The sequence below is a fragment of the Lycorma delicatula genome, chromosome 7, assembly GCF_047948215.1.
Source record: "Lycorma delicatula isolate Av1 chromosome 7, ASM4794821v1, whole genome shotgun sequence".
Taxonomy (NCBI): Eukaryota; Metazoa; Arthropoda; class Insecta; order Hemiptera; family Fulgoridae; genus Lycorma; species Lycorma delicatula.
The window spans coordinates 15,456,052-15,482,156 of record NC_134461.1 but is presented as its reverse complement, the minus strand read 5'-3'; the positions used below and the strand labels follow the sequence as shown (position 1 = coordinate 15,482,156).

The 26,105-nt window shown below is 28.2% G+C and overlaps 1 protein-coding gene across 2 annotated transcripts in view; it reads left to right on the top strand.

The window, feature by feature from the left end:
* LOC142328260 (uncharacterized) overlaps positions 1–7,695 on the top strand; it is a 74,592-nt gene extending 66,897 nt beyond the window's left edge. For both annotated transcript variants that reach the window (XM_075371927.1, XM_075371926.1), the window contains exons 9-10: positions 1,159–1,334; positions 4,240–7,695. In XM_075371927.1, the coding sequence (XP_075228042.1) occupies positions 1,159–1,334; positions 4,240–4,315 (252 nt within the window). In that variant the 3' untranslated portion in view covers positions 4,316–7,695. The remainder of the gene's footprint in view (positions 1–1,158; positions 1,335–4,239) is intronic.
* Positions 7,696–26,105: the final 18,410 nt, after the last annotated feature.

The following is a 26,105-nucleotide window of genomic DNA, read 5'->3' as shown; positions in this document are numbered from 1 at the left end:
TTATTTTTTGTAATCAATTATTCATCAAAGAAACATTTTTACTTGTACATGTTCATTTCTTTTGCGTGACAGATTATGGAAATTTTTATTTTTTTCCTTGCACCTCAAAACAACTTATTCAAATGCACATATATGTTAAAAGCCATAACTCTAATGATTGTTAGGCAACTGACCCAAGATATACATTTTCCTGAATTTCGTGTAACTTCTCTCATTAGTAGTATATTGGTTGGGTAAATCACTCATTGTAAAATTGGCCAAATTTCACAAAAAATTGCTTGCTTAAAGTTATTGTGTATGAACTGCATAACATACGCAGAAGCCCTTAACAGGCTATGCTATGTGTGAGGTTTTGTTTTTACTGGTACCCACTGCACTTGAATAATATTCCCCATCATCTTGCAATTCCAAAAATTTGATTTTTTTTTTTTTTTTTAACAAGATGAACTTATAACTACAAATTTACTGCAAGATAATTATAAAAGTTTCAAAAAGTAATGTAACATTCAGAACTATCCTACACCAATGTATTCATAAATAGAAATAATTTTGGTATAATGTTACAATTTATCACCATAGTGTTGTTCAGGTAATGATTTGTCTGAAGTCACATTTTGATTTTCTTTTTGTATTTCAATATCAATTTTGTATAACGTTATAGCTATTTATAATATGTTTTGTGAAAAAATTATCTTAAACACTTCAAAAATAACACTGTTAATGAATTTATTTATTGACACAAGAGAAAACAACTCAAATTGTACACTTGATTCTAATCAGAGAAGAAAAAAAATAAGGTTTTCTAGTAAGTAAATTATTTTACTTATTCTTTGTTTTATTCTATTAACTAAACTGCATTATAATTGATTTTGTTTTATTTAAAGTTCAACTCTAAAAATTGTGTAAAAGTATCAAAAAGTGACAAATATTTTAGTGTAAGAATTTTAAAGAACATTCATTATTAACTCATCTAAAAAAATTAGTTTTCTATATTATTTTGTGAGATGTTAAATGATATCTCCGCATTGATTTAGCCTGCATAGTAAGCACTTTGTTGTGCTATTTTTCTTCTTTTTTTCAATTTTCTTTGTAGTTTTATTAATTTTAGCAAATATTACTTTTTTTATTTTGATTATTTTATTTTTTCTTGTAATTCAGGTAAAAGAAGCTTTAGAAGTTTTGAACTTGTTTTTGGATTCTGCTATTAACAGACTTAAAGAAAAACAAAAATCTCAAGTGGTGCTATATATTATTACAGGTCGTGGTTTACATAGTACTAATGGGAAGTCAAAACTAAGACCAGTCATTATGAATAAATTAAAATCACTGCGAATGTGAGTAAACTTATTCATTTTATTGACAGATCATAGAGCAATCTCCTTTACTAGAGATTGGTTTACTATAATTTTATATATAGCATAGCACCAGTCAGCTGTGATAATTGGGGACAAACATGCATTGGATAATTGAATTCATGGGTAATGCAGTAAACATTTAACTGCACAAAGAGTTACATGCTCCTTGTACGTTTACACTTTTGTATTGTGTAAAGCCTATTATAACAATAAATATCAAGTATGTCAGACAAAAACTAACTTTATTTCTATTCATTATTTACAGTGACTATTACGTACGTGTACTGTACAGTAATACTTATAAAATAATTTTTTTTTAGTATAATGATTTTTCTTTTATTTTTCTGATGTTTCCTCGGATTTTAAAAATGTCGTATGTATAACTATATAATCTGTGTCATCTTGATTTTCCATATAAGAAACTAATTTTTCAGCGCTTGATTAATGCTTCCTTGCTTCTGACATGACAAATTGGCTTCAAATTGTCCTACTCATTATCATCATATATTGTCTGGATCATGAGATCTGTTTAGCCCAGGGGTAGGTTCTTTAATGGTATAAATTACTCATTTTCTTGTAACCTTTCTTTTTCCTGTTTAGCCTCCGGTAATTACCTTTCAGATAATATTTCAGAGGATGATATATATTGAGTGTAAATGAAGTGTAGTCTTGTACAGTCTCAGTTCAACCATTCCAGAGATGTGTGGTTAATTGAAACCCAACCACCAAAGAACAAAGGTATCCATGATCTAGTAATCAAATCTGTGTAAAAATAACTGACTTTACTAGGACTTGAATGCTGGAACTCTCGACTTCCAAATCAGCTGATTTGGGAAGACATGTTCACCACTAGATCAAGTCGGGTGGGTTATTTTCTCATAACCTGAAGTACATGCATCCACATTTAACCACTATTGAATATTTTCATATCGTGTACATTTTTGTGATTGTATTCAGGAATTACAATGACAATTTCATTGCTCTCAGAGATCACTTCTTCTTCTTCAGTATTGTCATTTTCAAAATTGGGCATTAATTTTGAAAATGACTTTTTCTGTGCTGTTTCCAACCTGATACCATGCAGTAGATATATAGTGTCTGATTGATGTTGATTTCTAAAATTGTAGTACATTTCTATTGTATGACTTAAGTCCATCATCAGATTTTTTCTGTATAATCATTTCATTATCTCGTTACAATCTGATCCATTGGTTGAGCCAGGGCTGTGATATTTGGTGGAAGGCAAATCGCAACAAAGTTCCTGTTTTGTGCTGTAGGAGTGAGTAATTTTTATGCATTTTTTTTAGGTAGAAATTCATTTAATGTTTTTAAAGTGACTTTATACTGTAAGAACTATCACTGTTGTTACTCAAACTGCATTCAATATTACTATTTTTGCTATTTACTGATGTACACTAAAACCTTGCTTTTTTCTTTCACAGTCACAATTAATTGTGCATTTGAAACAGTACTGACTGAACTAAATTAGTTCTTAAATTATATACAATAATAAAATGATTATTTTAGTATTATATACATTTATACTTAACTTGAAACTACAGGTTGTGGTTTCAGAGATTGCTATCTACTATTAACCAATAATTGTTCCCCATTAATAGTGCAATGGCGCTCAATGCTCTATCATCAGCAAATGCTGTGAGGAATCAGTTTAATTTTCCTTCGCATAGGTCATTAATATATACCAGGAACAGTTCTGCAGAGAGGGCAAAGCCCTGAGGTACTCCACATGTTACTACTTGTACTTAGATAATTTCCTACTTTGACTTGCTGGGTTCTATCCAAGATGAAACTCTCAAACCAGTCATTACACACTCTTTGACTCCTGCATATGGAGTTTAAACAGAATTTCATGATCAGCAAAAGATATGCAATTTTTGTTTACACTATTATAAATGTGTATTAACACTTGACATTCCACCCTCTGTGATTAGCCCTATTTAAACCTAAACTGGTTTTTGCTATAGAATTCATTTTTAAAATTTAGTCAACCTGTTTCTAATTACCTTCTCCAAGATTTTTGCAAATGCAGTCAGGGGTATAGGTCTGTTTGCATTACCTTTGTCACCGCCTTTTTGAATTGGAATGATGACATTTTTTAAGCTTTCAGGGTATTTGCGTCTTGCCATACTAAAGTTGTAAAGAAACATCTGAGATGTCATCAGTTAGCACCTTGATGGTGTCGCTTTTAATGCCATTAATACCTGGTGCTTTCCTATGGTTTAAGGATTTAACCAAGTTTACTATTTTAGTTTTTGTTGTTGGAGTGAAAAACATAGAGGAATTAAAATTTGCTGCAGGGAACAGTATGTTGTAGTAAGATATACATATTTTGGTTATGTATCTTGTTAGATTGTGAAAAGTTAAATATTTGTATGAAATGGTGATTCAGTTCATATGCAGTTTGTGCTTTATCAGTTATAGTTCTCTGGTAATCCATTTTCAGTAGATTTATTTTGGTATTTTGTCTATTTTCTCCTAATAGAAAATAGAGAATAATTGCCCAAGAGAGAAAAATTAACTTTTCTTCAGTTAATATGATTATTAGATTACTTACATTTCACATAAATCATTTTTGACCTGATCCCCGTATCTTAATGGACAGAAATAAAAGTTATCTCAGATTACACCATTGCTTTCGTAAAAGAGAGATTCTCATTCCACCTCATGTATACAGCTATGTATCGGTAATATTAACAAATATCACTTTTAAAAGTAGAATTGTAATATTGATGGGCGTTCTGGTGTGCTATATGCTTTAATTGTAATTTTAAGTTAAATTTTTATATGAAAATTTTAATAATTTTATCTTGTTAATATTCATTTAGTGAACAATCTTTTAATAATTATTTTTCTTTAATTTCAGACCCTGCACTATAGTGAATCCAGGAATGTTAAGTATTGTTGTTACTAAGAATACACCGCTTAGTAACTCTTCATAAATAAAGTGTAAATCTTGATATATCATGACTAGCCAGTCGTATTGATACTTTGACTATACTAAATATTCTTTTTATAGATTGTAACTATATAGTTATATTTCAAATTTTATAATACGGTTTTTAAATGTTTATCATTGAATTTATGTACAAAATAATTTTGTTTGTTTTTAGAGTAATAATTATTATTTTTTAATTATATATAATAAAGGTAGTATTGTATTTTTCCCTTATTTAAAAAGTACAAATAGTTGTACTTTTTAAATAAATTTTCTATAGTTTGGGGATTTTAGAAGTATATAGAATTAACATATTTTTTTGTTACAAAATATCATGTGCTTAACATTGAATGGATTGCATTTTTTAAATTAAATTTGTATGTTTGTGAAAATGAATAATTTTCTTTTTAATACAGAGCCTATACAAAAATTTTAAATAAGTAATAAGGGGTTTTAAGATTTATATTATTTGTCATGTTAAAAGTTTATTTTCTTCTATGTGAAAAACGTTACATAAAATCATTTTATTTATTTTCATTTGATTAAATTCTTCCATTTTGTTTTTGAATTTGTATTGTTATAATATAAACATTAGTTTAATTTTATTAAGTAAATTAAGCTAATTTTAAGTTAAATTTTGTGAAATGGTATGTATTTCTTTGGTGTTTGCTTCTGAACAATAATTTTATATGATGAGCCAGCTATAGTGATGTGATACTGCACTCAGCTTTTGTTATTTATCACTTTCACTTTATTTAATCTCGTGTTCCAAAATGTTAAAATGCTGCTCGTTGAAATGTTCATATGAAATCACGGAGCTGTAACAGATGCCTTTGTCATCTTAACACAGGATTAGCATTCCATTCAGTTATTATTAATCTTTTAATTTAAAATTTAATTATATGTTGAGGGTGTTGGTAACATCTGTACAGTTAATTTAATCAATTTTATTGAAGTTATTATTTTTTTTATTACTGTGTATGAAAAAAAAATTGGCCTATTTCTAATATGGATTTTGGTGGCTGTCTAGAATAGATTTTTGTGACGTCTGATAGTTCCACCCTAGTATGAAGGAAGTGAGAAAGAAAGTTTTCAATTCCAGTACTTCTTTATGTATTTACATCTTTTGAAATGATACTTATTTCACGATGTTATTTTTCAACCTTCTTGGTTAACACTTTTGTTTAGGAGGCATTAAATGCATCAATAAAACCATGGAATACTTGTTTTTTGGGCCTGATAAACTGTTATGAATGAAGAACTTATTTTCTGATTTCATGTAGTATGCAGGGTTTCCACCTAATCTAGTTAAGCCAACCTTTTGATTCCTTCGTTTTTTGTTTTCAAAATGCAATCTTGATTGAAGTGATGAATTTCTTCAAAGTTGCGTAATATGATTGTGGCATTTGACTGCTACTTTTAAGCTAGTGTAGTTATCTCCCACTAATAGATCAATTTTTATTGTCCGATGTTTTTGGATCAGTTTGTGTGTAATGAAAATAAAATTGGTTTTATTTTTTTTTTGCAATATACAGTTCAAAATTGTTATGAAATTGGCTCATTTATAAAAAAAATTAAAAACATTTTAAATATCTATGTTACTGTATGAAACTTTTTAATTAATTGGCTTAAGTAGTAACTTTAAGGCAGTTTTATTAACAAAATTTTGTATAAACTAAATAAATAAAAAATCATGTGCAAATAAAATAAACAATATGCAAATTAAACAGAGGAAAAGAACTGATCTCATTAACTTGTAATATCTAATAAATTTTTGTATTAACCTTCCATACGTCGTAACTACTAATTGCTAACTGCTTTCAAATATTAATTTTTATTCTAAGAATAATATCAATTTTCTGTTGGTTTAAAATTTTTTTACAGCCAAAAATTGTTTACTGCGTTAAGAATAATTTAAGGTTTAGATTAGGTACAAAATAATTTTATATTATTAAGGCAGAATTGAAATAAACTACATAACAGAACCATTACACTAATTTTAAATAATTTTTTTTAACTTAGTAATTTTATTAAGTAAATAAAATAAATATATTTATATAATTACATTGGTACCTGATTGAAACATTAAAGACTGACAGTCTATTGCCATGTATATAAATAAAAATTTATAAATAAGTTTATTTTTCATACAGATGTATACATATAATAAAAATATGAATCAAATTAATATGATAATATTCTCATTGTTAAGTAAATGAAAATAATAATAGATTACTGACAAAATATTTACAAGTTGATTGATTAATATATTACAGCAATAAATTATATATGAAATTTATGTACAATACTGTTTAACATTCTGTTATTACTGTATTTTGTGTATTTATTTTGTCAAAATGTGTAATTTAATAATTTAACAAATAAAGTCATTTGAATTTAATACATTTACTGTTCCATACATAGTTGATGTATGTAGTATCCCCTTGTTGATTTTTTCTATTTAAGATTTAATGTGTGTGTGTTGTTGGGGGATGCGCGCACGCATGTGTGTATAAGTTTGTTTAATGAAAAAAATAATTTCCACTAAAAAAAAAAAAAAAGCTGCTCCTTTATGTGCAGTGTAGTAGACACTCTACTTAACATTTTACATTCAAATTTACTCTATGGTAACATATACTTGTCATGTATGTATTCTCTTTTTTATCATCTTTGGTTTCTATATTAAATATTATGTATATTTAATTTTATTATATTGTATCTGATGTCACATACATAATATATGATGTTACTATTCTCAGTACAGTAGTAAATACTATATTATTAAATTATAAAACTCAACCTTTTCTATGTTTTATGTTTGGAAAAATGAATAAATTTGGTATGCTGTAATAAAAATATGTTTGGAATATTATAATTATCTGTAAAAACATTTTTGGTGTTTATTTTATAAATAAAGCAATGTTAATTTTGTACAAATATTATTTGAGTGCAAAATGCATTTTTCATTCTCTTTAAATTAAAAAAAAAAATAATAATAAATGAAGTGATTTGTACTTCTTAAATAAGTACTTTCTGTTCATGTGGACAAGAAATTTCCATAATTTTAATAATGTTACCTGGAAAAAAAAAATTAAAAACATTTCTGTTGAAAACTCAGTTCTAATAAAAAAAGTTACTGGTTAAAAAATGATACTCTTCTTTAAAAAATAAATAAGTTTACTGTTTATCATATCAACATAAATATTCCTTTGAATATGGCTAAGTACCTTTTTATCCAAATAAGATCTATTTTTTTTAATTTTTCTGCTGTTACTTCTGAATGCATAAATAATAAAAATTACACAATGTTTTTTAAATGCAATTTAAATTATCAAAAATTTATATAGGTTAAAAATATACAATAAAAAATACTAAAAAATAGGATTTATATGTTTATTTTTTTACTGATATGGTTATTGCTACCATGAGGTGTGCAAAAAATAACAAGCATTTTTGTTTTTTGGAAAAAATTTATTCGTTCACATTAATGTTATTCCCTTCAAAACAGTTCACATTAGATATTGTATACACTTATACCAGCATTTTTTCCAGCCCCCAAAACACTTCTAGAACTTGATCTGTGGAATAGTATTTAGTTCTTTCAGCTATTCGCTTTTAATCTCATCTATGCTTGTAAAACAACAGCCCTTTAAGGTTCTCTTTATTTTTGGTAATAGAAAAATGTCACAAGGGAGCAACTTCCATTCGCTGCTGTTTTTGTTCGAAATTCAACAATTTTGGAACAAATGTTGCTGCCACATGTTTCATACCCAAAACATCTGAAAAAATTTCGTGGCGTGACCCAGTTGATAACCTAACATAATCAGCGACTTCTCTGATTGTAATTCGATAATCATTCATAATCATTTCTTTCACTTTTTCCAAGTTTTTAATCGGTTGTTGATGTGCTGGGGTGTCCGGGGCACTCGTCATCTTCAACATCTTCACGACTTTCTTGGAAAAGGAAATGCTTATACCACTGGTAAACCTTTGTTTTACTCATAGCAGACTCTCGCCAAAAGCAATATTTAACATTTTTAAAACATTGCTACACTTTATTCCATTCTTGCAGCAAAATTTAATACAAATTCATTATTGATACAAATAAAAAATCTCCGATCATACCAAAACACGTTTTCCTTTTGACAGCTGACAACGGACTAAACATCCAATATGGCTAAAAATGTACAGATATTTTTCAGACATGTTTACCAATACTACAGTGAAAAAAATCCTGAGAATCAGACAAATACAACCCGTGAAATTTCAAAATTCTTGTTAGTTTTGAATACACCTCGTAAAAAATGCTAACAGCATAACATGACCTGCACTCAACTTTTTTAAGAATTGATTTGTTGAACTTGGCAGTTTTGTGTTTTACCTTAATCTATTGCCTGAAATATCATAATGCTGGTTGCATAATTATCTGAATACAGTAAATATAATTCCATAAATATCAGCCAGATTTTTTTCAGAAAAGTATTTAAAATAATTAGGTAATTCTTTTTAAATAAAGTTATTTATTAAATTATTTATGAGTTATCTATAGAAATTAACTGTGCACCATAATTTAAGAGAAATGGTTCAAGACGTTTGCTGTTTGTAATAACAGAATTTCATCTGTATCATGGTAATCACAGCACAATATGGAATCAACTCTGTGAAAATTTGTTTATTATATGAAATGCTGTTTACTTCTTTTAATATTTTGTGTTTCAGATTTTTATTTTGTAGTATTTTATAACAAAGACTTATATGTAAGTGTTTAGGTATCACTTTGTTTTTAAAAAACTCACTTTGCTCTTGAGAAAAAAAAAGATTTAGTTAGATAATCACATAATTTTGGTTAATGCCTGTTTTTGGTTAATGAATTTGCGCTAAAAAGAAAGTTGTCAGAAATCATAAGCCCAATTATACCTAAATTTATAGTTTGTTCAGTTTAAAACCAAATTAGTGCTGCAACTGTGTTTTTAATTATTTACATCAGTTGAGTTAAAAGTAAATGTTTATTTGTTTTATGACAGGATTCTGCATCATTATACAGTGGCTAATTTGGTTATGTTGCCCGCTTATTATAACAGAATGTCATTGGTAATTTTATTTTAAAGCTGCTAAAGATTTTTTCAAGTATTCAGTTACGTTGTTTGAATTTGTGTATGATAAGTTATCTCCAGAGCAGAATATCATTTCCTGAGGTTTCATGGCCCAATAGTTCATTATAGTATATTTTTTTATTACAATTGTTTTTTATTGAGTGTATACTGATTCATATTAGAGAAAAATTCACAAGTAAATCATTAACATGTTTATTTTTTTCATATATTTAAAATACTTTCCTTTAAGATTTCTGTCTATTCAGTTAGTAGCATTTATCAGCATCATTATCTGATAATAAACTAGCTTCACTTTATCTGTATGTCATTTTTTTATATTATTAATATAATCTTTTACATTTAAATATAACAAGTCAAACCTTTTATGTCTAAAATCTGGTTAAAATTATAATCAGATAACTGCCAAGTTATAATTGGGCTTGTAGATTTTTATAAAGCAATCAACCTTGATTATACAAACTGATAAGATGAAATAAATCTTATCAAGATATACAGTTCTTTTCCTTTAATTCACTACCATTTTAAATATCACCACTAAATTAAATACAATTTGTATTTAGTTTAAATATAACTTTTGTTATTAATAATAAATCGTATATAATTTGTATAATTAATGTTAATTAGACAAGGATGGCATGTGAAGCAAGTGTTAGGTTATGTTGATATCGTATGTGTAGTTCATTATACAGAATCACTAGTTTCATAACCTTACCTAATCTTAACCTTGACCTAAACCTAACTAATGTTTTGTATTAACTTATTATACATAACCAAGTTATTTATCACATAGGACCATAATGTGTTTTAGAATCTTACAATGCGAGTATATGATAATGCGTTCCATGCCAAAAAATATTCAAAATTTTTTATATGTAAGAAAGTTACTTATACATAAATTGTTAAGGAGCAAAATCATCCATATGTAGTTTATTATTTATAAATTTATGACAAATTTCTCATTTTTTTACTAGAAAGCTATCTAGTGACATTTTTTCTCGGCATTTCAAAATTTGGTGAAAAATGTGACGCTGCATTATCATTGAATAACTTTATAGCACGCATAGCCATTGTCTTATTTGGGTGATGCTTTTCAACGTATGCAACAGTTTCCCATGCTTCCAGCATTTCTTTTATTGTGCCAGGACATTGTTGCTTTGCTGTTTCTTTGTTCTTTTCCATTGACAAGCTCTCCTCTACAACTTATTGCTCTGAAAGACAGTGCAATTCTATAAGCTGTTCGGTGATCAGGTCTTTGTTGTCCTCTTTCATAAGCTCATCAATAATTGTTATCCACCTCCAGTCCCTAGATATTAGCTAAAGATAATCTCGTTGACTGTAGGCTTCACAGGTACTGTCTCAAACCCCCCAAAGTCACATTCAACAACACTCTCTGACTAAAGCTTTTACAAGCAGAAGTGAGGATTCTCTTGGTGACTCCTTCCCATGCCTTATCAGTTATCTTTAGGCAGGCAACAATGTGAAAGTGATCCTTCCAAAACTCCACAAGAGTAAGATTGGTCCCTTTAGTCACATCAAAACAATGCTCAAAGAGTATTTTAATATAGAGTTTCTTAAATTGTGAAGTAACCTGCTGGTCCATAAGTTGGGAGGCAGAAACTGGATCTTGATGAAATTAAATTCTTCAAGGAGGTCATCTTGTAGGCATGGAGGATGGGCAGGTGGATTGTCCATAACAAGCTAGACTTGAGTGGCAGATTCATCTTTTCACAGAAGAACCAAATACTTCATTGATCTAATCAGTAAAAATGTCACGTGTCATCCAAGCCTTGTTGTTGGATCTCCACATCACATTTAGCCTGCTCTTCTGCACACTATGCTTCTTGAAGGCCGTGGAGGTTCTGAATGAAAACAAGCAGCGGTTTAACTTTTAAATTGCCACTTGCATTGGCACAAAATTGCAGCGTGAGCCAGTCTTTCATTGGCTTGTGGCCGAGCAATGCATTCTCCTCCGCTGTTATGTGCATTCACTTTGGCATCTTTTTCCAGAAAAGATTCATCTCATTAAATTAAAAACCTGTTGTGGCAGAGAATCCTTTTAGAATGTACAAGCTTGAAGTTGCCGATGAAGATTTCAGCTGCCTTTCTGTCAGAGCTTGCTACTTCACTGTGCCTCACAATCTGTGGATGCCAGTTCTCTAGACCAACCATGAATACCCTTAAATATTTCTTCTTCGGCTGTTGTTGATCCTGGCAAGTTGTTAATGAGGTCTGTGAAAATAACTTTCGCTTTGTTTTAAATTATGTTTTCATTAATAGTACCACCATGTAATTGCTTTTCGTTTTTTCATATGAGAAGCAACCTTTGAATGTCAATAATACATAGTCACTCCCTTTGAAGAATCTATCTCCTTAATGGTGTGCTTTTTCTTGAGGATAGTGCAAATCATTGATGTAGACTGATTGTATGTGCATGCTAGTTCAGCCATGTTCACACTTTGTTCTCTCTTTTCAATGATTTCACGTTTCATTTCTACGGTTATTTTTTTCTCTTATAGCTGCCTTAATGTGGTTTGTTTTCAGGTACACTTTTGCAAGGGTTATTTAACTTTACACAAAAAAAATTGCAAACAATGTCTCAAATGGCACTAACAAGCTAGCGCTACAAATCCTAAACACAGACCGATGCAGCACTAACGATGAAAGTTCCACAGTGCACACGCACAAACGAGTGACATGAAGAGATGGGGACTACTTTCTCGTATCATTTGTTATACAAAATGTCACTTGTTAAGGGAGCCATTTTTCACAATCTATTTTGCTCATTATGCAAAATACTCGTTATGAGAGGTGCTTGTTAAGCAAGGTTCCACTATATATATATATATATATATATATATATTAGTAGTAGTAGTACAAAAATTTTTAGATGGTAGTGAATTGACAATTTACAAAATGATATGTTGGCCAGGTATATATTTTTTAAATCATGACAGCATTCTTTAAAATATATTTTGAAAAAGAAAAAATTCATAAACAAAGTGTTAAATGTAGTTAAATAATAAAATGCTCACTTTCCTATAGGCCTAGTAATATAAATGATTTCATAAAAGCCGTAACATGTGTTTTAGTAGTCACATGTGGGTGAGTATGTTTGTATATTAGCAGTATGATTTTTTAAAAAGATATATCATTTTTTCTCACATACATATTTGCTTTTCAATAAGGCTATTAAAAATGTCTATTTTGACAAGATATTTATATACAATTTTATTGTTTATATGTAGTGATAATTTGTATATCACTAATGTATATTTTTTATATAATCTTCCCTACATGTTTTTTTTTTTTTTTTAAGCAAGTATTAGCCCTTAAATGCACAACTTTTTAAAACATGTAAGGTTTTTTTTTAGTTAAAGTAAGGTTTCTGTGTTACAGAAAAAATAATTTGAAAAGTATTTATTTCTATTTTCCTCTGGAAACAGATGAAAATTTAATTTTTCAGATCTGCAAACACATGCAATAGGGTCAAATTTAGCTTGTCATTTCATTTTGCAGATCTGAAAAAGTGCGCATAAAGGGTTAAAACTTCAATTATACTTTTGGATTTGTCATATTCAGAAAATAATACATAAAATTATTTATTGTTTATTTAAATAGTTATAAAAAAGAATAATTTCAAATATAATTACTCACCTTAAATGCATCCAACATCTGGATATATTAACTTATATAATTAGTATATATCGGCTATAAATTTTATTCAGCACACTCTTATTGAAGAATATTTGATTTATGACTTCATAAGTTAAAAAAGTACTTGTAAAAATGGTATTCAGTATGAAAAGTTTATTTACATATACAACAAACATTATTTCTAAACCTCTAATTTTGCAACTATCTAAACTTATGTTAATAATAAATCACTAAATTAAATTTACAGTTATTATATAATAAAAACATATACTAATTCCTGTCAAATAATTTAAAGCAATTTTTTTTTTTATTTAGACATAGATTTACTGAACATTTTTCACACAATATTAATGTATATCCTTTACAAATAGTAAATTTACAGGTTGTTCGTTTTGTGTTGTAAACTGGCCAGTGTTCAATTTCATCAGTTCTGTGGTAAGGGAGACCCTTTATATTTTATCAATTTGTTTTTCGATATCGGTTTGATGACAATACAAATTGGTTTTATCCACAATTTTTTATAATATTGTGTCATCAAAAAAGTACCTAAAGCACTGATAAAGGCGTTTGCAATTTTTTTATAACATCAGATATCACCACTAAACTCAATACAATTTCCATTATAAACTACTGGGGCCTTCTTCCAAACAACTGATCTTGTTGACAAGACACAGGTTTATTTACTGAATTAGCAGGCTCACAAGGTTTTTTACTATTTTGTTTTGGTTTTTCCATAACACTTAATGCTGGAGATTGTGAAGTACCAGGAGTATTTTCATAACTAGCTTGTGAAGAAATTTGTTGGTACTTATCTTTAGATGTACTTATTTTGTTACTAAAAACTACAAAAATCACCACCGCCTTCTTCATCAATAGTATCTGCAAAATTAACAGTTGGGTCTTCATCACTGTTGTCAAATTCACAATCTTCACTATCATAAGGGTATAATTTAACTAGTAAACGATTTTCATCAATTATTTTTTCAACAATTGGCTATTAATATATAAAAAAGACATGTTATATGCTTTATACAATAAATAAATAAATACTAATTTACAACAAAGTGTAACTTAAAATATCACAAAGTTAGTGACAGTAAAAGCAGAAAACAAAAAACAAACATAACCTAAAACTGTTCTGTTATACACAAATGCACACGTTTGCAAATATGCAGTCAGTAAAACAAAGAATTATAATAAAAATACTACAAAACTAAACATTTCATTATTTTATAATGTAAAATATACACATTAAAAAATCAAGAAAATAATTTTCCATTAACTAGCACAACCACAATTAAAAAATCGCACTATAACAAAATGACAAAATCCACAACAATCACAGTCACTTGTTGCTATCTCACAGACAAGATTGAACATTAATCCAGTGCACATAGCATCAAAGTATGTAAATGTACACTTTTACAGATATGCAAAGGAGAAAAACCAATCATTTTAATTCATCGTTAACAAAATAATGAAGGAAAAAAGACTTGTTATTGGTTTTAATTAAATTATATTTATATATTTTATTGATTTGTTATATAGTTTTTTGAAATTTTTTTCAAAAAATATTTTTAGGTATATGTTGTTTACTGTTGGCTGTTTTAAACCCATGTGATGGATAAAGTTTTACGTTTCTGTTGTTCTATAAAGGAAATAATATATATTTATAGTTATGTTGTAGTTATTTTAGCTGCATATGTTGTTTTCTGTATAAAATTGAAATTTACTTAATGCTTATTAGTGGCATATTACTGTTACCTGTCACTTAATTGCTTGTACTATAGCTTGTTTATCTTGTGTTTTGTGTTTAAACTTTAACTGTTTATTTATGTTATTTCAAATAATCTCATCGGTTTCAGTAAAACAATTTTTTATGAAATCTGTTGTCATTTCATTAATGGTTCTCTTCTCTATTTTAATGAAACCATAGATTTAACAGAAAAAATTAATTCAATGTAAATATAGAATAATAATTATTTAAAATATGCATCAGTTACACTATACTAATAAAAAATACATTGAATGTTTATGTATTTGGATTTTCAAATAAAACATTTTGAAAGTACATCTTAAATTTTAAATAATACTTTTCTTTTAATTTTTTTTAAATAGTAATTTCTTTTTTTTCAAAATTAAGATTTTTTTAGTTAATTTAGTAAATGTAGATTCTTCTATATTACAAGTTACTTTTTTTAAATTTGTCTTAACACTTTTCAAAATATTTTAATTTTTATCATAAATTAAATTAAATTCCCTCCTTAGGTTTAGTAATTTTGTTTACTTTGGAAGTTTTTCTAAAATTACTTAAATATCTTTATTATCTCTTATTTTTTAGGTACTTATTGACTAATTAATTATTAATCTTTTTACCGATAACCATCGCCTGTGTATAAAATATTCACACCGTTGCTATTGGCCATAAATAAAACTTACAGATTTGTTAGCATTTAACAATTTTTAATTTTTATATAAAATAAAACATGTAGCCCTTTCAGGATTTTTCCTTTTCTATGGGCCAGTAAACTCTTTTATGAAGTTTGTATTCAAGATAATAATCTAAGGTTAAACGTAAAATCTAAGATGATATTGTACATTCATTTCACTAAAAATATAATATTCTTATGTTATTTGCTCCCGGGTTCCTGACTAGTTAAATGCTTAGAATAATTTTTTATTACACATTTACCCACAACAATAACTTTTTTTTTAATTCTCTTCTTATAAAACAATATTGTTTTTAATGTATACTACATTGGCTGAACTAGTTTTTAGATAGTTACTTTAAAAAAGAATTGTAGTTAATGAATAATTTATGTATGTAGATCGTAGAGAATATATAATATTGCTGTAGCTGTAATAAACCCCTAGCCTTTCTTGCAATCTGAATAAATTTGAATAAAAGTAGTTAAAAAATATGTTGAATGTTGTACATTGAATGTTATTTATATATCTGGATTTTCAAATAAAATGTTTTGAAAGTACATTTTAAATTTGAAATAAAACTTCTTTTCTTTTAATTTTTTTCTAAGTAGTAATTTTTTTCAAAATTAAATTTTTTTTGTTAATTTAATAAATGTAGATTCTTCTGTAAATTTTTATATATTGTTTTTGTTTAGTACAATTATAAATTTAATGCTCATGTAGTTGTAGTTAAGTCTGTATGTAAAGCATGCATATGTGTGCATGTTTATACATATTTATAAACCATATTCTCATATTTAAAAAAATGAAAATTTTTATTTTAGATGAAATTCATGTAATATTCTTTCTATCTGATTTTTTTATTGTAAAAAAAAACATACAAATTTTAATTAATCGAGCATCTAGATTTAAAGGTCTTTTTATTTTTAATTAATGTGTTATGATTGTTTTGTATTTCTTATTAGCTGTTAATACTAAGAATATTTGAAAAGAAATGTCTGATTGGTTGTTGTTCTATGTGCTCACCATAATTATTTAGTATAAGGAATAATCTCAATTATTACTTTGTAAAGTGTATTCATCATACATATACACTTAAGTTGTATTTCAATTACATGTAAAAAAGTAAGTACTGTAATTTTTAGTTAGAGATATAAATACTTATTTATGGCAGTATTGTTGTACCCCCTTCTTTAAATTTTCTAGCTCTATAAATTGTAATCATTTTTATTTCATTAATTCCAAGTTTTAAATGTAGAAATATGATGCTCAATTTACTTAATACAATAATTTTTTCTTTTTTTATGTAATGCTTTTTAGTAATAAACATAGGCCAGCCTATACATTTAATTGTATACATATTTTACAATTTTCAACGCTAGTTTCATACATGAAAATTGTATTTACGCACAATATTATAATGTATTTAAATGGTTCCTTAATGATCCGTATCCATTGTTTTTATATTCATTATTTTACTGAATACAGATTATATATACATAAAAACTTGGTACACCCTCATTGGATTCACTTTAAACCGTATTAAGTTAGTCCACTTAAGTATATTAAAATGATTATGAACGTAAAAGTTATGCAGTGTCTGGCATGGTGTAAATAACCCACATGAAAATGGAAGTAAAAATAAACTTAATAATTGTAACATTATTATTTTTACATTCCTTTTATATAAATGATATAGGATTTAAAATCTAATTTATATTTTAAATACAGTGAAATCCCAATTGTATTGATTACTTGGGAGTGTTGGTAAAAGAAAATTTTCTGTAAAAATAAGAAATGAATAGTAAAGAAGTAAACCTACTTCTTTACAAGAAATGTAAACATTTTTATATGTTACAAGAAATGTAATTGGTTGTATTTTAAGCAGTGTCCCAGATTAAAATTCTTTTCATTACGTCTAAAATCTATATAATTGAGTTTTTACTGTAATAACATTTGTAATGTATACAAATGTATAATTATATCTTTTTTGATGAATAGTTTTCAAAGTTTTTAGTAACATGAATCATAATTTTATTAAAGATTTTTTCTTTAGGTAAATATGTTTTTATTTTTTCTACATACGATTTGTTCTTAGTTTTTTTAACTATTCTACAACCGTAGTGCCTTTACCACAGATATAGATAAAATATTGTAATTTTGTACATTAATTAGTTAACTAATTGCGAGTTAATAATTTGTTTGTTTTCTTATAAACACATCTTTTTAATATTCAAAGTAAATTGTATTATTTTAATATTATTATAAAATGTATGTATTAATGTAATATTATATTTTTTGGAGCATTTCATTAATATAGTTATCTGGTTTAATATAAGTTATCTGTTTATTTAAAAGTTAAAATTATAAAATATAATTTTGAAGCAATGTTTGTAATTATGTTCTAATATTGTTCTTTATTAATATTTTGTGGTTACAAAATATTGTGTTAAATGTAATGTTACAAAAGTCAATACTTTTGTTATTAATTTGGTGTTTGTATTTGTTTACTAATGTTAATAATGGATATTTGTAATTTAAAGTAATTTTTATTTTATTTCATTTATCCTAAAGTAATGCAGGTTATTTATGTTATCATATCCCGATACTAATATTTTCAATCAAAACAAACTTCAAAAAGTATCAAACCTTATCTCTTATAAACCAGCCTGGAGGAAAGTCTGAGCTCTAAAACAGATTATTGTAGGTGTCAGTATAAAAGTACAATTTTTAAGTAGCCTTTTTCATTTAGTCAGCCATCAGAAGGTAGCCAATCTATATGACATTGTGTATTGAACAGGGAAAAAGTTTCTTCATAATTTAATGCAAGTATATTATACCATATACGTGTAATATTAATTCGATTACAATTTTTGCCATTTTTGAAATAAAATCATAATCCTGTCACTAAAACCATGTTTTATGGATGAAAAACCATGAAGGTGATTCTCACAGATCTCTTGAAACGAGCTTTATACCACTAAGAGTTCTGTAGAAACCAAAACAGAAAATTATCTGATTGTGCCAGGTCAGGATTGTATGCTGTATGCATCAGAACGTTCCAGCCAAGCTCTTTTCAATTTTTGATGCATCACCAAAGATGTGTGGGGTCTACCATTTTATGATGAAACATGACGTTTTTCCTGCTGATCAATTCTGGTTGCTGTATCACGATTCCACTCAGAATGGAGAAACAGTTCACTAATTTTCAGTAAACATCTTTGACTATATACTTTATAATGATAGACTAGTTGTCTCCTAAATTTTCTATTTAAAAACAATATCTTTTATTGTGATAATCAATTTTTTTTTATCATGATTAAGCATACTACTTTATCTTTTGAGCATGTAGAAATTTACATGGTAAAACAAAAATTGTATGTACATAAAACCATTTAACATAACATTTACATTGCCTGCATATGACGGTTATCTATGAATGATTTAAATATAAAAATAGAATTCACTAATCTTCACAAACCAAAACCAATAAACATTAACCAATGAGAATTCATTTTAGCATATCACCGATTCCACTCTAGTTTCACCACTGCTAATACAAAATGCTTTGGAATAATTCTATACAAACTTGTTTAGAAAGTCAGATTACATCGATCCATTTTTTATATAAGCAGAGTAGCACATTTTTTTAAGTAATCAGAAGTATGAATAGTATATTTGACCAATAGGTAAACAGCATATTTGCACTAATCACAGCACAAAAAACTAACCAATTAAACATTAAATTGTGACCAATCACTACACAGAATACCGATATATTTTTTTAATGTTTCTCTAAATGTGTGATATCTTTCTGCATTGTATTTTTGTGTAGATTACAGATCTGTAAATAAAATCTTGCCATCACCTTTAATTTAATAGAAATGGCACGTTAAAGGTCTATAAAAGTTAACCCCCTCCCACTGATGTTACAGGATGTCTTATAAATACATTAAAACTTCTTAGTGGATGTTCTCCTTTTGTAGGTAGCCTCAAGTACATTAAAATCAGTGCAATTAAAATCAAACCGAAATCAGCTAGTATATTAACACTACATTTCCCTTTGTAACAGTTTTCCAGTACTGAAATATCTTGGTGGAAACATTCACCATGTTTATCACTTAACTGCCCCAAGGTTGGTGGGAAGAAATGTACTATTGTAATATGTCACTAAAATTCATATTACATCTTGTTGATGTATATGAATTTATCAGTTCTCTAAAATATCCTAGTAATTTTATGATTTATGGATATCTAGACAATTTCTACAAGTGTTTTAAATGCTGTCCAAGCAGCGAGTTCTACATCAGCTAACACACTTGTTAGATTTCTTTTACTGCATAATGCTGATCTCTAGCTTAGCTGTCCAATTCAAAATAACACCAACAATACTTTGTATATCCTAACTGCATGGCTAACAATAGAACTATTTTTTAAATCAACACATTCCAACTGTGCATTTTGTTAATTTATAACAGTTTTCAAAACATCATATGTTTTTTTAATATTAATTACATAAGAGGTCGGTGAAAAAGGATATTTATTATTATTGTGAAGCAATAGTAATAAATGCTTTTGTGCTATACTTCGAAAAAATGTCAATTTTCACGTTCATTAACTTGCCCTAATTGTCATAAGCTCATCAATATTTGTATTTTAAACTAAGTTTAATTTTCTTCAGCAAAGTATTTAGAAAACTTTTTCTGTTGGTTAAAGTAGCTTTTTTTTGTAACTAAATTCCAACTTTGCAATCTTAAAGTTCAGCTTGATTTTTGACAAGTTTAAACTTTTACTGTCATTTATCTCTCTTGTGGTATAAGATGTTGATCACTGGATTGTAATTCAAAGTCTGAATCGTAATTGTCTTTTCTTCCATAATGTCTGCTTCTTAATCAGTTTTCACAAAATAAGTTTCCAGGAACCTTGGAATCGGAATGGATTTACTTTGGTAAAGATCTGAGTGCAGATGGCAATGAAGGGCATAGGGTACAGTGTGTATTGTGTATTTAGATTTCTTAGAAATTCCAGACACATTAGTTAGACAGAAATAATCAGTTAATTGATATTTTGGTTCACATCAAACCATAAGAACTCCAAATGGCCTTTCGTGTACTTTTTGGCCAACCTCTTAAATATAATCATTTAAAATAAAAAAATTTTAATAATAATCCTTCACCAATTATTTTACCAATATCAATAACAGTACAGGATTATCGTACAATATCACACTGAAGTTTCTGATAATGGTAAATACAATTTTTACTTCTCGCATAAGAGTTAAATAAAATTGTATTTAAATAAAATTCATTACAATTTCTTTTATCTAGTTTGGTTTAAATTAGTGCATTAAAAGCAATAAAACTGTGGATTTAGTACTCTCTCATACAGAAAGAAGAGGAGATTTTATTTTAGATATGCAAACATATTAGCTGTTTTATATTTCTTTATGGTTATCTAATTGTAAAAGCGAAAGTAATTTCAACAAATGATCAGTGCATCACTATTTTTGATTTTATTTTGATGATATTTGCTATATGATAACTACCCACCTTGTAGTGACCAAAAAATATTTTTTTATATTAAAAAAAAACATTCTTGAGTATAGACTATTTTCTAACTTGGCGACAGTAAAAACAGCCATTTTCATCACTTTTCCATGAGCTGTAGCATTCTTATTTCACATTGTACAGAGGGTCAAAAAGGGCTTTTTGGAAAAAGTAAAGATTTAAAGAGTAAACTTCATCTTAGTGTAGCCAAAATTTATTTTGTTACGTAACCAAATCTTGTAATGTTTACTGAAGTTACATTTACAAAATGTTTTTCAAATTTTGGGCCCAAAGTAAATAATAAAGGGCTTAGGGTAACAGGCCTGTTTTTTACCTTTTAATTCTTAAGTACTAGTAGTACTTACAAAAAAATTGGATGTTACTTCATTAAAAAAATGGCCACCAAATTGTAAAATTTTGAAAATGTCACATTTTTGGGGCCCAAAAATCTGAAATTTTTACAGCACTAAATACTTTTTAGTGCTATATTTCTTTTATACGAAAATGGCTGTTTTTTTGGCAAGTTGGAAAATATTCTATTACTCTAGAAATTTTTTTTTTTAAATATTAAAAGATATTTGTTCACTACAAGGTGTTTAGTTATATACCAAATATCATCAAAAATAATGATGCAATAAAATGTATGTAAATTTGTTTAATTAAAATGGAATACCCCTCCATTATTTCCGCCTTTTCTATCTATCGTATGTAATTTTAGGAGTTTATCGCTTACAGAATGAAATCCATGCTCTTTTTTTATTATGAAATCATAAAAACATTGATATGGACTTTGAAGTTTGTGTTGTCCCAGTTTATAAGCAGTCAAGAATAATAAAACTTGCAATATGCAGATTTTAGTCTGCAGTTGTCATAAAGTAAGGAGGAAAGAAATAGAAAAATTATTAAAATTTTATAAAATAGTATTCTCTGATATATCTTAATAAGCTGAAAAACTATTAGTTTATATTATTTTTCACTAGTTGCCAAGCTTATGCCCTTATAATATATACACATCCGAAAAACACAATAGACCTTATCTAAGCTATAAAAATGAAAGCACATTTTTTCGAAAGGAAAATTAAATAATTTTAATCGTGTAAATGAAAACCTGCAAGTAAAGGAAAAATATATTAGCTATACATCATAAAAAATATTTATTTTTTTATGATGTACATAAATGAAAACATTTATGTATATCATCTGCAAAACAGATAAATTCAGATGAAGGGAAATTTTTGAGTATATAATCACTTGTACGGTTTCGTTCAAAACATTGCAACAAATTTGAGCATGAGGCTAGTGAGTTTAAAATTATTTTCACTCGTTTTGATAGTTGTGCAGAAGAAACATCATCAGTCAATTTTATTAGTTTGATAGTCCAACTAAAGAGACTTATGGAGGATTTCACTTATACTTCAGCAACACCTTCAGAACCAAAGAAGAATAGATGAGATGTGTTCGATGTTAACTAAACTACTCTATTATAATGGTGGCTATGTTCACATGTCTTTTAATGTAATAGATTTTTTTACTTATTTACACACCATAATTTATAATCATGTATGATATAATACAGGAATAGTATTGGCTGAAAAAAAAATACTACATTAAGAAAACGGTTCTTGACCAACAGTTATAAAATGTTCAAATATTACCACAGCAGATTTTTTTGCATAGCCCAATTTTACAAGTAATTTATATTCTCTCTGTCTCTCTTCTTTTCATCGGTATTTTCTTTCTTGGACAGTGTCTTATTTAATTAAGTGTCTTTTTGTTTTAATTAGTTTTTGTACTGTAATGCAACAGGACATAATTGTAAAAAAAGATATTTATCATTCGTTACTACTGGGTTGACGTAAAAATAATTACAGTTTTGTAGTTTGAAATAAAACTAAACTATTTTGTATAAAGATTGAACTTTAATCAATTATTTATTTTCCACTTCGTTTGATAATCATTTGGCAACTCCATGATTCCTCACTTATAGAACTTTTGCTCAATCAGTAAAAAAACTGAACTGAATGGTTCAGGTCGGTGATTACCAAACTGTGCGCAGGGGAGCCGTGAAATATTATAAAAGTTTCATAATTAATTGAACCAAGACATTTATAATTATTAATTGAATGTTAATAGAGTAAAATTTTTAAGGCGTCTTATCTTAGGGCAGATTGTTTGGTGACTTCTCTTCGCGTAAGGTCACAGAAGTTGTAGCTGTTCAACGTTGTTACAAATGCAGCCAGTTTCGACACACAGCTGAACTTTGTAAACATATAGTGGTAGTGTGCTTCCACTTTGGGGATGAGAGACATAAACGAGAGGAGTGTCATAAAACTTCGGTCTGCCCGATTTGTGTTAAACGCATACGTTTCTGAAGCGCTCTTTAAATAGTAAGTATTGTGCGTGTTATGAGGGGGCAGTCATAATGAATTGCTGTCAATTCTACCACATATACTTCCCAACAACAATAATAATAAGTCTCGTGTTTCATCCTATAAACAATTTTAAAATCGATTAAACATGAAAGGAATAGTATATCCCGTTTGTGTTAAAGATATTGATAAATTTGAAGCACAAAACCCAAATATTGGTGTAAATGTCTTGTGTTATGATATTGAAGACGACAAAGAATCATTTAATCCTAATGATGTATATATAAAACGTAAATATAATCGAAAAAATGTCGTTTTGTTATTATTATTATTAGCTGATGTTAAATTAATTCGCTCCCATTATACTCTAATAAATAAGACAAACGAATATAAAGGTTTGTCAAGGATGTTGATTGGTAATAATAAAAGTCGTAGAAATTGTGAATATTGCCCCTATTGTTTGCATTTTTTTAAAAATCATGGTCAAGTGAAAGGGAATCTAAAGAAAAGCTTGCAAAACATATTGGCGATTGTAAACAAGGAAAGGTTAAGAGTACGAGCGGTGAAGGACGGTTGAAAACATGCGTCTTTAATGGCGAAATCTCGCAATACTGTAACAGATTTGTAAAAGTCAAAATATCACTGAATGTACGGAAATTTTATAATGAGAACTAGCAGAAAGAGAAGAAGCAAACAAATTTGCAATGAATTGCATTCCTCTAGCTCAAGTGTCTTAATGTGAACAATAATGAGCAGAACAATCGTTGTTCATGATAAACAGGCAGAGATAGTTTTAAGGTAGTATAGGAATTAAAAATTATTACTGTACGACAGTACAGAACGGCTGCTTGCCATGGCGATGATGGAACATCATATTCCTACAACACTTACGAACCCGACAGGGAGTCTTACATTTTAAGAATTAGAGGCAGTGGCGGCTCGCGTATTGGCACTGTGGAACTGCAGCACCCCCTACTTTCACTTGATATTATCGATAACATTTAATATATGTTCTTTTTTCTTTAATTCTTTCTTTATACTTGTATAATATATAGTTCTTAAGCTTAATGTTAGTAACCATGCCCCAGTTTATGAAGAGGTACAAAAATCTTTGTATAGATCTGTGCGCTTCACAGTTCCAGCGGTGTGGTGTTTGGCTGCTGTGCGCATGCGCACATAAGGCATGCAGCTGCACGCGAGGGAGAGAGAACATTATCTCTTCCGTAGTGCCGACCCTGACGTGCTGGTGGAAGGTAGTTTTTTTTTACTCCGCGTGTGTATGGAACGATCCTAGTTCGTTCCCTTTCCCAGTTTAGTCGGTGGAAGGAATATGAAAGTGGTTTAGTTGTTTTTTCAGTAGTAATCAGAAGATGGCGGAAAGCAAGGGTTCTTTGATTGCCAAATCTGTCCAAAAACACGCTGGAAAGGCGAAAGAGAAGTTAATTGGTAAAAACTAATTATGTATTTGCTTCTGTGTAAATAGAAATTTAAATTTAGTACCACTGGACTATACTGTTTTTAAGCGGACATTTTAGTAAGTTATTTAATAATACTAAACATTATCTGTATTGACATTTTATTATTTATTCGATTAAACCAAATACAGTTTTAAGCACAATGTGCTTAAAAACCGTGTACCATATTCATGAATGTGATAAGTGTAAAATTAGATTATTATCCTGCTTCCACCTATTCTATTTGATTCAATTTTTGGGTTATTTTATTTTACAGAAAACAGTGGCCTTGAAAAGGCCCAGAAAAAAATTTTCTGGAGCAGCAACCCCACTAATTTTACCTACGAGCCGCCACTCTAAGGGGTTGGCATCCCACGACCCTAGCCTATGCAGATTTTCTTCCTACTACACTCCAAGTTGCTGAACTCTTTACTCTGTACACATATACAACACCAAGAACAAAACGAAACTGAAAGTGAAAACTACTATGCCGATGGGTTGGCTTTATGTAATTAGACTCAAACGATGTCTTCTGGCCATCAGGGTAACCCAGTTGTATGAGGCCCTCGCTCCAGTACTTGCGTACTCTGTTGGTGTGGTCTGATATATCGCCAGTACTCGTGGGAACCATACGTCTATAAATATTACTTCAGTGGTTGTTGGTCGACTTGAAAAAACCAACAAACCCGGGAGTTGTGAGAAATTTTGACTGACTTTTTCAGATGAAGATTTAGCTAGTAATAAGGAAACTGAAAAGGAACAAAGGGGGTTAAATTTTTATGTACAAGGTTTTTTGTAGTGAGGTCCAATGAGAAAAGTAAATCCTTTACCAAGGTTTCTCCTTTTCTAATAAATGCGTGCATTTATTAGAAAAGGAAAAGAAACTTATAAGTGGCACCCTGTTAATCGAAGTATAAAGAGAAATGTCGAAAACATTTAGCTCTTAAGTATATAAAGACAGAGTGGAACACCACAGATACATTCCACTTGATACAGGAAACTTCTTAGTGGGTTAGGAATGAAAGGTCTGGTTTGTTGGAATACAACAAACAGGAGTTATTAAACATTTCTAAATGCTTAATAAAAGTTGTTATACTAAAATTATAGAAGGTAAACATTAACAAATATAAATAGAGGTAGAAAAAATAATTATAATAAAATAAGCATTTAATGAATGAACAAATACATATTAATAATTAAACACTTTGAGTATTTTAAATTAATATATAA